Source organism: Typopeltis vanoorti, chromosome 25, assembly GCF_054136105.1.
Source record: "Typopeltis vanoorti isolate ZY-2024b chromosome 25, IOZ_Tvanoo_1.0, whole genome shotgun sequence".
Classification (NCBI taxonomy): domain Eukaryota; kingdom Metazoa; phylum Arthropoda; class Arachnida; order Uropygi; family Thelyphonidae; genus Typopeltis; species Typopeltis vanoorti.
Genome location: NC_143573.1, coordinates 69,674,930 through 69,691,271, shown reverse-complemented (window position 1 = coordinate 69,691,271; position 16,342 = coordinate 69,674,930). Strand labels below are relative to the sequence as shown.

Below are 16,342 nucleotides of genomic sequence, written 5' to 3'. Positions count from 1 at the left end.
TAAATTCACTGCCACATAGAACATTGTTACTAATATTGTAGTCGTAGCTTTCTGCCCTAACTGAACTCTTCACCCAATGTCATTAACAGCACGGTCTCCTGTACTGCCTGTCTTTCCTAAAGATGCTGTACCTTTTTTTACACTTGATACCAGTTAGTATATCTGTGATAGTTGGTCTCACTAATGTCCGTAATGTAAAGCCGAACATATTTCCGAAGGAAACATATTCTATCTCTTGTTTCTTAGACTCTGGGCTTTTGTGTACAGACTTAAGTTTTCTGCATGCTTTTTTTAGTATATTCACTTCTGTAATCTATGTGATCCAGTTGGACAATTGCAAATCTCTATTCTTTTCTAATGCCTTACTCTGCAGATCCTTGCAAATATTTGGTAAGTCCAAACTGAATGAACATACAATCTTTCTTTTCTCTTAATCATTTCCATGATAATGCACATTCCTCATTAACCTATCATTAATACAGTGGTTACTCTTATGTATTCTCGCCATTCCTCCGTCATAATTTAGTTTTTCTTGGTTCTCTTTGTTTGATCTCATAATTTAATAATTTCTCCAAATACACGCCATTCCTCTTATACAAATCCATTTTGCAGCCTGTGCACCAAATAGTTTGCCATCATAGCCCTTCTTCTCGTTCAATTCTCATATTCTAAAATTAAAAAGTTATTAAAATATGGTTATGTAATATTCCTGTCAATGGCATAACTAAGATAGCAAGACAAGTTGTTTCCACCATTTTCTGTATAATTTAACTTGTATTACTATTTTGAAATGTATTAAAATTGTTTGAATTTAAAAAAGTAACTGTATGTATATTGTTTTATCCCCCCCCCCCATTTTTATCTAGTTTGAGTGTTGTGGAGTTAAATCTAACAAAGACTGGTTCAGTATAGCAGCTTGGCCAGGAAAAGATTGGGTTCCTAGTTCGTGCTGTTTGCCAGAATATAGGAATTTTACAAATTGTGGAAAAATTGATAATCATGGACTTTGGAAGATTGCAGTAAGTTTCGACTTTATTTATTATTATTTTTTTTATGTATTTCATAGCACACAAGGTTGCTCATTTTATAGTATCCAATAACATAACTAGATGGAGGTGGGAAGGAACATGAAATTTGTAAACTTTAATCTGTTTAATAAATCACTAAAGTATTAAAGCATTTGTGAAGAGGCCTTGTGTAAGATGTGTTTTTTTTTCTTCAAACGGAATTTATTTCTTCTTAACTAACCCTGGGGACTGTTCCTCACAGTCCTATCATAGGCTGTCTCCCGAGTTAACGATGACCCAACTTATGGTGTTCCATTCTTACGAATGGGCTCCTAAGGCTCCCCATAAGGATAATTAATAGTTAAATTAATAATTTGGGAACTAATTTCTTTCATGCATGTAAACAAACCCACACTTCGCCATTTTATTAAAGCAGCTCTTCCCATTATTTGGATGTCAAATTTAAGGACCAGGGTCACACTTGCCATGTTTGAAGATTGGTTCTTGAACTGATTTATTCCTGCTGTGGAATGTTATTGTTCGGAAAAGAAAAGTCCCTTTAAAATTCTGCTTATGTTGGACAGTGCTTCTGGACATCCAACATCTTTAGATGAACTTCACCCTAATGTAAAGGTCGTATTTTTACCACCTAATATATTGTTACTACAACCAATGGACCAGGGAGTCCTTTCCGCCTTAAAGGCTTATTTCTTATGGCATACATTCTTGCAAGCATTCAGGGCTATGGAAGATGATGTCTTTGAGAGAGTTCTGGAAGAATTATAACATCCATAATGCCATCAAAAACATTGCTGATTCTTCGGAGGAAATGAAGCAATCAACAATTAAAGTGGTGTGGAACAAACTGCGCCCTCAATTATGTGATGATTTTTGTGGCTTCCCCGAAGACATCGCTGAAGCCAGAAAAGCTGTGGTGGATAGTGGTAATACACTGCAACTGGACATAATGAAAATGATGTCATTAACTTGCGAGCATCCCTTCACAAGAATTAACCAATGAAGACTTTATGGAGATAGAGAAGAAGCTGATAGAAACACAAAAACATGAAGAATCAGAAAATCCAGAGCCAAGAAAGTTTATGACCTGGATAAAATCAGGAAAATGAAAGGTAGATACAGAACCCACTATTTGTTTACTTACCAAAATGGATGTGTTGTCCATTTTGATCCCAAAGCTATTGCAGACACTTTAGAAGAAAATTTTGCTAGAATTTCAGCAACAACTTCATATCCTCCTGAAATTTTAATGTTGAAAGAAAAACAGCAGCAAATTGTTTCTACCAATTTGTTTGAGTTATACAATCAACAATTTGTTAAGGAAGATCTAAAAAGAGCTCTTTTACTGTTTCACCCTAGTGTGGTAGGTCCTGATGACATTGATTATGAAATGATAAAACATCTTCAAATGTCTTCTATGGATCTCCTCTTAATTTAATATACATCTGAATACTTACACAGGAAGAGTTTCTGGATTCTTGATATAAGTCAGTTGTCATTGTTTTCTCAAAACCAGGAAAGGAATCCAACACAAGCAAATAATTATCTACCTTTTACTCTGACCAGCCTCCTTTGTAAGATTTTAGCAAAAAGAGTTAATGCCAGGCTTCTTTGGTATTTAGAAAGCAGCTATCTTCTTTCCAATACACAATGTGGTGTTTGAAGATATTGTTCAACTTGAGACCTTTTGTTCTGTTTAGAAACTTGTATAAGAGACACATTCCTGAAGCAAGAATATCTGGTTTCAGTGTTCTTTGACATGGAAATAGCTTATGACACAGCCTGGAGATATGGCATATTAAAAGACCTCTGTGACATAGGTCTCAGAGGAAACCTTCCTGTATTTATTAAACACTTTCTGCCCAGGCAAGCTTTCTAAGTCATTGCAGGAAGTACACTGTCTCAGCCATAACATCAAGAACAGGATGTTCTCCAAGGCTTTATCTTAAATATAGCACTCAGGGTTTAATCTTGGAGGGGGGTGGGGGAGTTGAGTAGACAATTTGAGAATATACACTACACATTGCATACGACCTATGACTGGGCATCTGCAATGATCGCTAATTCATAAGTAGTATAGAAATAGAAGACCCAACACAACATAAATAAAAAAAATAATAAATTTTATTAATTAGGAAAAGATTTTTGGAAAATTTTGTAGTGTTTTTTACATTTTCTTTGGGGGGGGGGGCTTCTAGGTGTGCCATTGGCACTTTTATCACTGAACAGCTCCCTCCCATTGTAAGCAATGCTCTATATGTCAGTGACTTCACAATTTACTGTCACTCTTATAATATGATGGTAATTGAAATACAGCTTCAGCAAGCAATTGATCATGTCTCTCTATGGGCTATTAGTAATGGGTTCAGGTTTTCAGCAGGAAAAAAGTGTCTGTGTCCACATCTGTTTCTGTTGAAAATGCACTCTTCACTGAGATCCTAATTAAGAATGGGTTAAACTATTATTCCAATAGCAACAGAAGCCAATTTTTTGGGACTCATCTTTGACAGAAAACTTACATTCCTTGCACACATGCATCAACTAAGAGAAAAGTGCATGAGAGCATTGAATCTCCTTTGCACTCTGTTCTCTTCTTGATAGGATGCAGATTGATCTTCATTGCTTTGTCTTTATTGTTCAAAGGTAGATTATGGGCTCAAGTCTATGGTTCTTCAAACAGAATAACCTGTGATGATTGGATCCCAGCCATCATCAGGGTATATGGATAGCTACTGGTGCCTTTCACACATCGCACACCCAAAGTCTTTATGTTGAAGCATCCATGTATGCATCTTTTACATTTTCTTCATCCTCTATCTTGTTACTGGTATCCACAAATTGGAATATACCCATTTCCAAAGCACTATCTCTGCTGCTGAATCCCAAGATTGAAATACTTATGTCTCTCAGTGCTTCCTGCTGCCTACATTTCTTGCACACATACATATTTCCATTCCTCACCTGCTACATTTTTAAACTACAGATGTGTACATGCCATTTTGTGTGTGTGTGTGTGTGAGAGAGAGATTTCCCCCCCCCCCCAAAAAAAAGGTTGTTATTATAAGTGTATAGTACATTTTGTACTGTGGGAAGGCTAAGGATTTTTTCCCCATTTTTCCCCTCATGCTTATTAATTTTACATATTTCTTTGTAATTTTTTATTTATTTTCATATAGTCTGGAAACCCTTCTCTAGAGACCAAACAGAGAACTTTTTTTCAGGCCACTTCGGGCCTCCAATAAGTGGGGTGGTGGTCTTGCATCGGGCAATGAAATTCATCTTCTGCCTATATGCATAGCCAGCTATTAAATCCTTAACTATGCTGTGAATAATGTAATCTTTAAATAGGGGAGGGGACTGGATGACAATGTATTAGAACTAGTGGCTGCCATGTTGAATATGATCTATAATTGAATATAATACAGAGACTATAATATCCTAACAAAATATCACACTAATCATACAAAAAATTTTCAATTTCAGTAATGCAAACTTAGATCAGTATTAGTAAAGAAATTAAATAATAAAATCCTTCCTTACTACTAATACTTATATTTTTTTAACAGCTCACATCGACCAGCTATATATTATTATCATTATTATTACATGACACCTCCAGGGAGTCCAAAGAATCATCGAGGGAGGGTGCCTACTCTACAACTCTGTCTCCACCACACAGTTTCACCAACTAATACGAACCGCAACTATCATCATGTACACGAATGCCATCTACCACCCACCACCACTAGTAATTTCATATACAATTGCAAACATCCATGCCCATAGCAGGATTCAAACCCACAGCCTTTTGGCTGGAGAGCAGAGATGCTAACCACATTGCACACAGATGCCCTAGAAATGTCAAGTGCAACAGTACACATTTCTCCAACCTTTTTGCAGTAGCAGGTGATGTAGGTTAGTAGATCTGCTGTGGATGTCGAGTGGCAGAATCCACTCGAAGGATTCTGCCACTCGACAGAATCCTTGCCGGCGAAGGTTGGTCGATTGGTAGAGCCTCTGCTACTAATGGCTCAGTTAAGTATGTTTGAGCGCGGTTAGTAGTTGGAAGGAGACCAATCGTTCGATGCTGTCGGCACACTCTCCCTCGATGAGTCTTTGGACTCCCTGGAGGTGTCAAAATAATAATAATAATAATAATAATAATATTGATAGTCATTGATTAACAGAGTCTCTAAGGTACTGGAGAAGTTGACTGTTAATGACCTTCTCCATTATTTTGGAGAGGATCCGAGGTGAACAGTGTGATGACAAACCTTTTTGGAATAGGTTGGATATATGCCTGCTTCTGTGTAATGGGATAAGTGTAAACTGAGTATGATAGATTTGCTGGCCTGGTTGTCTGAGTGGTTAGCATATCCACTCTCCAGCCAAAAAGGCTGCAGGTTTGAATCCCACTGTGGGCATGGATGTTTGTGATTGTCTATGAAAATACTGGTGGTGGGCTGTAGATGGTGTTGGTGTAATTAGGTTTGTTGTAGATTGGAGAAATGTGTACTGTTGCACTTGACATTTCTAGGGCATCTGTGTGCAATGTGGTTAGCATCTATGCTCCCCAGCCAAAAGGATGTGGGTTTGAATCCTGCTATGGGCATGGATGTTTGCGATTGTGAGTGGTGGAGACAGAGAGTTGAAGAGTAGGTACCCTCCCTCAATGAGTCTTTGGACTCCCTGGAGCTGTCATGTTATAATAATCATAATAAAGGCAAAATGGGACAGGTGTTAGTTCTGGAGCACAACTTTTGAATACGGTTGGGAAGATACCATCAGGATCAAAAGACTTTTTGGTATTCAGGTTATTTAAGCTTCTGATACCCTTTTTTAGAAAGGCCACAGGCACTGTTTCTGGTATAGCAGAGGGTAATTTACCATGGTCATCATATACAGGAATTGGAGGAGAAGATTGATGCTAGGGGGCAGTGTTTGACACTGTAACAGTAATGCCATCCAGATGAGTAAGTGATGTAGACACAGGTGAGCAAACGTTACATCTGATGGCCTTTGCAAGGGACCAAAACATATGACTGTCATTTGAACAGGAGGATAGTTTCCTGCTGTTAGCTCTTTTAAGTCAGATTTGGATTTGCTGATGGTTTGTTTGAATTTGTGTTCTTTAGCATAGGCTGAGTATCAAAGCAGAAGTTCTTTGTTACAAGCTACCTATGTTGATTTTTTTTCATAAACTACCTTGAAACACCTGTTGTTAAGCCATAGCTTAGAAAGTGGACAAAATGGAGAGTGAAGATCTTCTTTCCAGTGAAAATAATTTCTGTAATTTCATTCAGAGCAGGTGCTTGGATCAGAAGAGTGGAAGCAGTAATCTGGCCATGGAAAGGAAGACTAGAATGCACAGTAGTACTGTCTTTGTGATGGAAGAATTTCTGTAAAGTAAAGTGTAGTTTAGATAGGTGAGGTGAAAGTAGTTGAAGTTCCATTAGGAGTAATATGAGGAACGTTTAAAAAGTACTGCACACTGTACCTGCTGTTAACATAAACACTTATTTAAGGCAATACATGTTCAGGCTTTCAGTATAATCTCCATTTTTTGCCTTGTGATTGCTGTCCAGCATTTGGTTGTCATATTCCTCTCGACAAACCATTTTTATGTGTGTGATAAGTCAGGCTACTTCATCATTGATAGCAGAAACCTCATCATTATAGCGAAATGTTTTCAAGAGTGGCTCTTTCATCTTAAAAATCAGTCTGGAGAGTTCATGCCAGGACAGTACACAAGGACAGGAAAGCAAAGTACTTACTGTCCACACTTTTCTTTAAGATCAGATACTTCACTTGATAGGTATGGCCTTGCATTGTCATGTAAAATGACAATGTTCAACCTGAGTCATATTCTTCCTCCATTTTGAAGTCTTACTTCACAGAAAAATGGCACCAGAAACAGAAAATAAGCACCTGATGTCAAGCCCAGTTTATTTCAAGTAGTTGGCAACTGACACGAAGTTGGACAGTTATCACATTATCCTGCTGGCTATGCTTGCATAAGGCACAGAACTTTTGTTATTCATATAGGCTGGGTTTGGATGACTGAAGTGGTGATTGAGCACAAACATTTTATTTAGCATGGATTATGGATTTTTTTTTTCCGACAGATTTTTGTTGATTTTTTTATTTATATATATATATATTGTTTGATTTTTTTTTTTCTAAGATTGTTTTTGTGATTTCTTTGTTTTTCATGGTTAATTGGATAAAAAAGTTAATTAAATTAAGAGAAGAGACATGCAGTAGGGGTGAAAGACATTGCATACACAGAGGTTTCCCAGTCTCTTGATCATATGTGCCTCCTCTCAATGTTTCCTGCTTATCAGTATACTCAGACTTCCTCCAGCAAGGGAGGGAATCTTGAGTATGTTGGTAAGCAGAGTTGCTATCATAATCTGGCAGGGTAAATGCAGAGCGAATGGTAGTAGGATTATTTTCTAGCTGGTTGTGAAGCCTCCTGATTGTTTATTATCTGGCTTAGTACTATCTAGCAGTGAGCCTGTAAAATTGCTTTACTGCTGTATCCTTGCATTAACTAGATCCATGCAATGTGACTTTTGGCATGCTCTCAAAAGGCATCACGACTATAAGAATGGAGAAGGGAACAGAAACTAGAGTATTGCCTTTGCAAAGGCAATATTCACTGGGATTTCTAGATCAGGAAAAATCCTGATCCAAACCCCCACTAGTACAATGCTATACTAAAAGAAATTCATTATAGCAAACAATGCACTGTAATGAAACCAACAAATGCTAAATTTTTTTCTGCAGTTGATTGTCAGCTCTCATTATAGCAAACAACATGTATAGTGAACTGATTTCATCATAATAAACTACAGAAATTTCATAGCAAAATATTTTAAAGGAAATTCATAGTACATCTCTTTGATTTGCCATTGAACTATAACAAACTATTCCATTGGTCTCTAAGAGTTTGCTATAATGCGAGTTGACTGTACTGAATATGATTATTTATTTATTATAGTAAATTCTGATTTTTTTTTAGGGGTGCTACCAGAAACTTCATAACTGGCTTATGGAGCGATTATACATTGCTGGAGTGATCTGTATGTCATTTGCTTGTATACAACTTTTTGGAATTATCTCTGCTTTAGTTATTATCTGCACTATAGGAGGAAAAAAAAGAGATGGAGAAAGCAGGAAGTGATCATAGTACATGCAAGAGGATTATAATTCATAAAAATATTAGTGATGCATTGTGTATCACTGGATGCATATTTAGATTGAAATTAGATTACATGTCAGCTGTCATAGTTGAATTCACTGGCCGTCCAGAATGTTTCCTTGATTCTTCACCAAGGCACATAATCAAGAAGAAAAGTGATAAGCAGATCAGTTTAAAAACTTCACTGTTTAAGCTCTAGATGTGTTTTATTTATATAAACATAAAAAAAAAACTATTAAAATCTAATTATAGTTTTGGTTGTTTGGTTTACTGGACAACCATTTAATTCAGGGAATATCAGCACACGTGCCAACTTCAACAATAGAATGAAACAAAGCATTAACATTTCATAATGTACAGTGTATAAAAATGTTTATAAATTGAAACATAGTCATAAATTGTAGCCTTCACTATCTGTTATGAACTTGCCATTTTCTATGTTAATTTAAATGTGCATGTTGGTTACTTGGTATCATGCATCATGGAAGAAAACATATATTGGATCCCTAAATTATGTTTGCTATAGACAACTAGTTTCATTCATTGATATTTCATCAGCATCCTTAAATTGTGCATATAAAATGGATGTACTATACTTCACATAATGAATGCATTATATGAAATAGTGCAGCAAGTGTAACAAGTAAGCATGGTTTAGCTTTAGCAGCAAACTTTAGAAGTATTCCATCCAGTGTTCTTTCTCATGTTGTTGCTGTTGCTGTAAAAGTTATGTTTTCACTTTTAGTTGCTGCTCTCTACCAATTTGCCCAGAATAAAGAATATAAGGAGTATCACAACTGCAGGGGACCCACATTAGTGGATGATACTGGGTTGTTAATTGTGGTAATGTAATTGTGGTACTAATTAACATCTGAGGCTGTAGGAACTGTAATATTTTTGTATTTTTTTTATCTTCATTATTGGCCTGATGTTTGTAAATTTCATATTTTTAGAGAACACTCAGTGGAAGTAAACATGAGTGGCTCTAATATTTGTAGAAAATAATGGTCATAAGGGTACTTTTAAGTGCCAACTTGGTTTGCTCACTTAAGGGATTAAAACAAGAATATAATTTCTTGTCTAGTATAATTTAATTTAAATTGTAATGAGTAGCTCTGTTATCAGAATATTGAGTAAAATCTTTTGTGAAGGATGTTGGTAAGAACTGGAATACATAAATTGGTTAATGTGTAATAGTCTGTAAAGTGAAAAAAAAGGACAAGTGTCCTGTGGGATATCTATTTAAGTGTATTCAGAAATGGAAGGAAATTGCGTAGTTATTTTTGATAAGTGAGCTTGATCTCAGAAGAATTTCAAATGAAGGAGATAAAAAAAAAAAAAAGAGTTTCATAGCTGTGAAGTCAAAATCTAAAAGCATTATCTGCATCATGTAGTCAGTTATGGTTTATGTAGTAGTTTAAAAATGCTCTGTAAAAATTGGCAACATACAAAACAAGAAAAAGAGGGAAGATCTTATCATTCATGCTGTTCATATGGCATTTAGTTGTCTTTTGAGACCATTGTCAAGCATTAAAACTGACAAATTCTTATAAATTGCTCTGCAAAAGCTCCATCTTTGTCTCTCACCCACTTAATACATAAAGATGATCGATAAGTAACTATTGATACAATGCAATAAATAGTGAGCATCAAACCTAAAAGTTCAGTCAGCTTGGTTTTATTAATTCTTGATTGAATGTTCAAATACATAAAAGAATACTAAAGAAAATTTATTTCCAATGTATATGTTTAGACTTACATCTAATAGTTCTCCTGCAACCAAATCAGTAAACCAATCATATCTTTTAGGATATGATGATCTACTAATTATTCTTAGAGGAAAAATTAAGATACAGACTAAATCTAGGCATTTATATGTAATTTAGAAGGCTTGGTTTGATTAGTTAATATATTTACAAAGATAAATGATGGGGGGGGGGGGGGAAACACTGACAACAATATTTTGACTTTTCAATTAAGTGATGCACATTATCAAAACCATCTGTGGTATACATTTCATGAAACTAACATATTAGTCCAACGTAGATGAATTTTTAGACTTGGCTCTCGTTTATAGTATTATTATTACGGGCAACTCCAGGGACTCATCGAGGGAGGCCCCAAATCATATTCATCACAACTATTCGACATTCATACAGTATCTATCATACCTTGCCTTAAACTCATTCACTGTCACAGCATCTACCACAGACTCTGGGAGCGCATTCCACTCATTCACCACTCTAAAAGTAAAGAACCCAGCTCTAACACCTTTACTAACCATACTTTTGCCCAGTTTCCATGGATGTCCCCTAGTCCTCCCACAACCAGCCCTGTTCTCAAAAATATCTTCTGAATTAATTTTATAGAAACCCTTCAGTAATTTGAATGTCTCAATCATATCTCCCCTCCTCTGCCTATCAACCAATTTTTGCAACCCACAAATCCTCAACCTGTTCTCATAAGGTTCATTCCCCAGACCTGCTATCATCTTGGTCACTCGCCTCTGGATCCTCTCCACCTCCTCCCCATCAAGAAGAAACCTAGGTGACCAAATCTAGGCACAGTAGTCGAGATGGGGTCTTATCAAGGCTCGATACAGAGGAACAATAACCTGCTTGTCTCTGCTTATCAACGTATTCTTCAGCAACCAAGTGATTTGATGAGCTGATTTGGCCACTTTTGCAATGTGCCCCCTAAACTTCAACTCCTTATCCACCAACATTCCTAAATCTCATGCCTCATCAACTGCTAATCTTTTCACCCCAAAATGTATAACCTTACATTTTGCCACATTAAACTGACATCCATTCTCCTTAGCCCAGACCTCCAATCTATCCAAATCATCCTGCAAAATTTTGACGTCATCTGGATTCACTATTGCCCTACCCAACTTTGCATCATCTGCAAACAAATGAACTGTTCCTCTCAGATCCTTTCCTATATCATTAATGAACAAATTAAACAGTAGTCCAAGAACAGATCCTTGTGGCACACCACTAGTCACAGGCCGTCTTGTGGACTCTACTCCTGAGTAAACCACTCTCTGATATCTCTCCGTCAACCACCCTCCTATCCATCTCACCAACCCTATGTCCATTCCCATATGCTGCAATTTACTGATTAGAATTCCATGTGGTATCCTGTCAAAGGCCTTAGCAAGGTCCAGTAGAATCACTGTAAACCCATTACCCTTATCCAGTTCAGCCGTCACTGTGTTATAATACGTGAGCAAGTTACTGAGGCATGACCTACCCTTCACAAAACCATGCTGTCCCCGATACAGTATCCCATTTTCTTCTATCCAATCTTGTATTTTCCTCTTGACTATTTTCTCCAAGACCTTGATAATGATTCCTGTTATGCTGATTGGCCGGTAATTTTCAACAGCACCCTTGGAACCACCTTTATGCAGCGGAACCATTTTCCCCTCTTTCCACCACCCTTGGGACTGACCCAGACCCGAGGCTCAAATTAAACAAAATGGTCAAGGGCACTGACAATTCTTTAGCCACTTCACGTACAACACGAGCTGGTATACCATCCAATCCCACAGATGTATAGTTACCTCTACTTCATTCATCACAATTCCAGTATAAGCTGTTGGTTCTTCCATTCCTGCAATGTCACCACCTGGATGATATACTCTTGCAAAGTGCTTGCTCAGTAATTCCACTATATCGACTGATTCGGTTACCTCCCTACCCTCAGCATTTTTTAAGATCATTCTACCATGAACATTTTTCCTTTTACTTGCAACATATTGAAAAACTGTTTGGGATTCTCTTTAGCCTGCATGGCCAATTTTCTTTCATAATCCGCTTTTGCTTTTCTTACCACCCTTGTTACCATCCTGGCCTGAGCTTTATACTGTTCCTGCGCCTGCTGGTCACCTTTCTCCTTAAATTCCCTCCACAATTGTTTCTTTTTTTGCAGCTCAAGCTTAATAGTGTTATTCATCCATTTAACCCCTACTTGATTTATTATTTGGACTCTTGGTATACAGTCAACCTTTGCCTCCTGCAAACACTTCTTAACAACCTCCCATGCACTATCAACATCCAGCCCCTTGCAGTTTTACATGCCATGGCACTGAGCCAAGCACACACCTAAGCTTGTCATACTTACCAGCCCGGTAATTCCACATGTACCCTGTCTTAATTGTAAATTCCACTCCTTTAGCCACCTCCCAAGTCATGACCTTATGGTCACTCTCACCAATTGGTGGCAACATGGTCATGTTCGTTACAGCCACATTCTCAGTTGCAATTACTAGGTCAAGCACTCTCTGCCCCCTGGTATTTTCCACTACATGCTGCCGCAGATAGTTGTCCCTTAATAACCGCATAAAATCCAATTCCTTCCTCCCATGTGCCCTCTCCTCTTTCCAGTCAATGTTACCGTAATTGAAATCACCCATAATAATTACCCTCCTTCTACTCATTTCTTCTATTTGCCTATGCATACTATCCCCACCATCTATTCCATCACTTGGTCTATAGCAGCACCCAATTGTATATTTTGTTCTGCTAGATTCTATCTCGCACCAAACAGCCTCAAATGTGCTCTTTTCTCTATCCTGCAGTTCAACTTCTATACTCCTTGGCTGCAACTCATCAGCTATCATCAATAACAATCCTCCCCCCTTTTTATTTACCCTGTCACTCCTGAACACTCTATACCCGCCGCATTCAATCCCACTAGCTTTATCATCTTCTGTCAGCCATGTTTCACTAATACCAACAACCTGTGGCCTGGAAGTGCCAACCAAGGCCAAAAACTCTTCCTTCTTGTTCCTAATACTCCTGGCATTAGTGTACATGAATTGCAGAAGCCCATTTGTCCCATCCCTACTTTGATGCCTTATACTAACTATCCCATTCTGATTTGTTGTCCTTCATACTCGCTTGGGCATAATATACTCATTCATACACTCAACTGCCTCCCTAAAGTCTGCATATTTACTCCCCCCCTTAATAAATCTAGTTTCCCTGAGTCTGTACATCCACATCATTCATCAACACTTTTTCAAGCCTCCGTACACCAACTCCATTCAAATGTAACCCATCCATCTTATATAAGTCTTTTCGCCCATCAAACTCATTCCACACATCCAAATATTCCACACCACTCTCCATGCATAACCCACGCATAAAGTCATTGGCAGTTATGGCCCTCCTTCTAAACACTTCACTGTCATACCGCGGTAAAATACTCACCATCCTAACTCTCTCACTCTTCTCTTTTGCTACCTCAAGTAATTCCCTCACATCCTCTATCATTTCCATTTTGTCCTCTTTCAAATCATTTGTTCCTGCCACGATTATCATCTCTTTCACCCTCTGTTTTTGCACTCGAATAGATTCGCTGACGTCCTTTATGTTTGCACCCGGCTGGTACGACTTCGTCAACTCTCAACTATCGCACCTCTTAATAGCGAATCCCCATACAGTACTCGCTCCTTCATTTTATTGACGTTTACGAACATTCTATTATTTGCCGTCACAGACTTTCGCTGGTTTTTAGTTGGTACGTTCAGCACACATTTTTCCATACACTCCAGTTGCCTTTTTGCTCTGTGTATCGCTCCATTCAAACGCGCAGTTTCACTACTCACATTTATCTCACCATTTTCATTATCAATCAAATCATCCATTCGTTCTGTATTTCTACCTTCATTTACACTTTCAACAACGTTCTCACACCTATCTGGCACTACCACGCAATTCTCTATCACACCGCCATTTTCTACATTCTGACTATCGTTAACGATATCACTCTCGCCACCCGAAACACGCTTGAGATCCTCATTCTCCTTACACTTTCTGCACATATTAACTCCACTATCACCCTCTAATCAGACTCCCACTGCTCTTCGCAAAGCATACATCTCACAGACAGCACATTGCATAAATTCGTTTACATCAAAACTCTTAAACAAACATGGCGACCTGGCCACCATTTTTTTCTTTATCGGTGACATATGTACGCTATCTTATCTTAAAAATAATACTTAAAATAACAGAAAACACACAAAAATTGCACAGACACACCAAGAAACAAAAAGCATACAATACTACTTAAAATTCTAGTAAAATATCTAATGTTAACACAAAATACTACTGATCTTTTCAGGAGCTCTCAACAAGCCGACGATCAAATCAGTGCGACACATATGATGACATAGTATGGATCCTTGCAAGTTTCAGTAACTCATACCACAGTGCAGTGTCTCTACAACACTATTGTCATTCCAGTATCCACTCTATACATACACATATACTACAATTATATTACTAACATTCCAATATGATCTCACTTCAACATCTTATAGTGTTATATATAATCATCCTCCAGACTCACTCCAGTATACTGTATGATATATCTTGACTGCTGCTGAGTTTCATTTTTATTCTTCACTCCATTTATGCCCTTTAATGGGGTTTTTTCATCTGAAAATGAATTAGCTGGTCTCATACAGATGTAGATGGTTTTTCTTCTTAGAATCTGGGAGTTTTTTAATCTTTGCAAAACAGAAACTGATTGCAGAATCCCTTCCCTCCCCATACATGAGAGGTTGGTTGGTCAACCTACAGTGGTACCGTGTATGGGCAGACATGTCAGCTATGGCTTCATGGTCGTAGTTGGCTGCAATAATTTCAACTAATCAGTGTGTTTTCCATCTTTTAAATTTTGTAAATATGACACCGATATTGTGAGAGTACTAATGTCACATAACATAGTATTGTTGTTTTCATCATGTATTCTGCAAGAAAAAGCCTATACCTAACTGTTGAAAGTATATGTCAATTCCTGCATTTTTTATAAGGGTAAGGTTGATTTTATAAACTGTCCATTGCATTTTATGCATTTTAGATAATTTGACTGAAACATCTAGAATAAGTTCTCTTATTCTGAAAACTAATCTACGTGATTTTTCTTTGCTGGACAAGTGATAAGATGGTTTCAACATTGTAGCTTGTTCACCAGTACATTAAGTGTATTCTTAGTCAATCATTCAACAACTTACCCTTGACTTTGTTGATTATTCTAGTTAATAGTTTGCTATTCGAAAGGAAATTCACTATAGCATTGTGGCTTTGATTCATTTAAATAGGACTTTGATTACTTTTCAGTAGTGTGTTATAATAGCTTGTGAAGCTGACTTGGTATACAGAGTGGTACTATAAAGGAAATGCTCTGCTCTGACTGTTGCAGTTTTTATATGGAGCATTTTGAGAAAGTGACCTTGTAAATAGCTAGTAAGCTATGTTTTTTGCAGTTTGGCTCATGACTCTTAAATTTAATTTCTCTCTTATCTAAATAAAATTTCAAAATCAAGATCACCAGTGCAAAAGAATTAAACAATTTCATTCCATTTCTGAATACATTAATTAATAGAATACTCCAAGGGGCATGTGTTGTTTATTAGTATCTACAATCTTTATTATTATTATTCAGGCCTCCATGGAGTCAAAAGACTCATCACAGGTGGTCCCTCCTAGGAAACACAGTCTATCATACCACTCCTTAAACTCATTGACCATTCTTGCTCTCACCACTCTATCTGGCAATGCATTCCATGGTTCAACCACCCTCCATGCAAAGAAACCACTCACAAAAGCTTAGTGGTGCTCAGACTTTTAGCAACAGAGTATGAGTAGCTCTGCTGCTGAAAGGTTGAGCACAGTTATACTCAGCTGAGAGTTAACTAAAAAATTGAATTGCAGTATTTATATATATTACTGTAGATTAATTATATATATTACTGTACACTAGTGGTGATGATGGGTGGTAGATGGCATTGGTGTAGATGATGATGGTAGATTGAGTGGTGGAGTGGATGCCTTCCCTTGATGAGTCTTTGGACTCCCTGGAGGTGTTACATAATAATAATAATAATAAAAACTTATAGTTCCTCCAAAAAAAAAAAAGCCTTGTATAAGTGTTAAACAAATTTTATACCAACTTTTATACCCTCATGTATATAATGTAATTTAAGGTAGTTATAATAGTCCTTATTTTGTGGACAAGCTAGTAGAACTCTGTTGGAATTAAAGAACAGATCAAATTCAATTCAAAATTCAATTTTGGATTGATTTGTACACTTTCA

At 37.1% G+C, this 16,342-nt stretch overlaps 1 protein-coding gene across 1 annotated transcript in view; it reads left to right on the top strand.

Annotated features, from left to right (window-relative positions):
- Positions 1-10,776, top strand: part of LOC150092824 (tetraspanin-4-like) — a 108,199-nt gene extending 97,423 nt beyond the window's left edge. The window contains exons 5-7 of the mRNA XM_090414292.1: positions 867-1,019; positions 8,050-8,174; positions 10,665-10,776. Of these exons, the coding sequence (XP_090270418.1) occupies positions 867-1,019; positions 8,050-8,174; positions 10,665-10,776 (390 nt within the window). The remainder of the gene's footprint in view (positions 1-866; positions 1,020-8,049; positions 8,175-10,664) is intronic.
- The last annotated feature ends 5,566 nt before the right edge of the window (positions 10,777-16,342 follow it).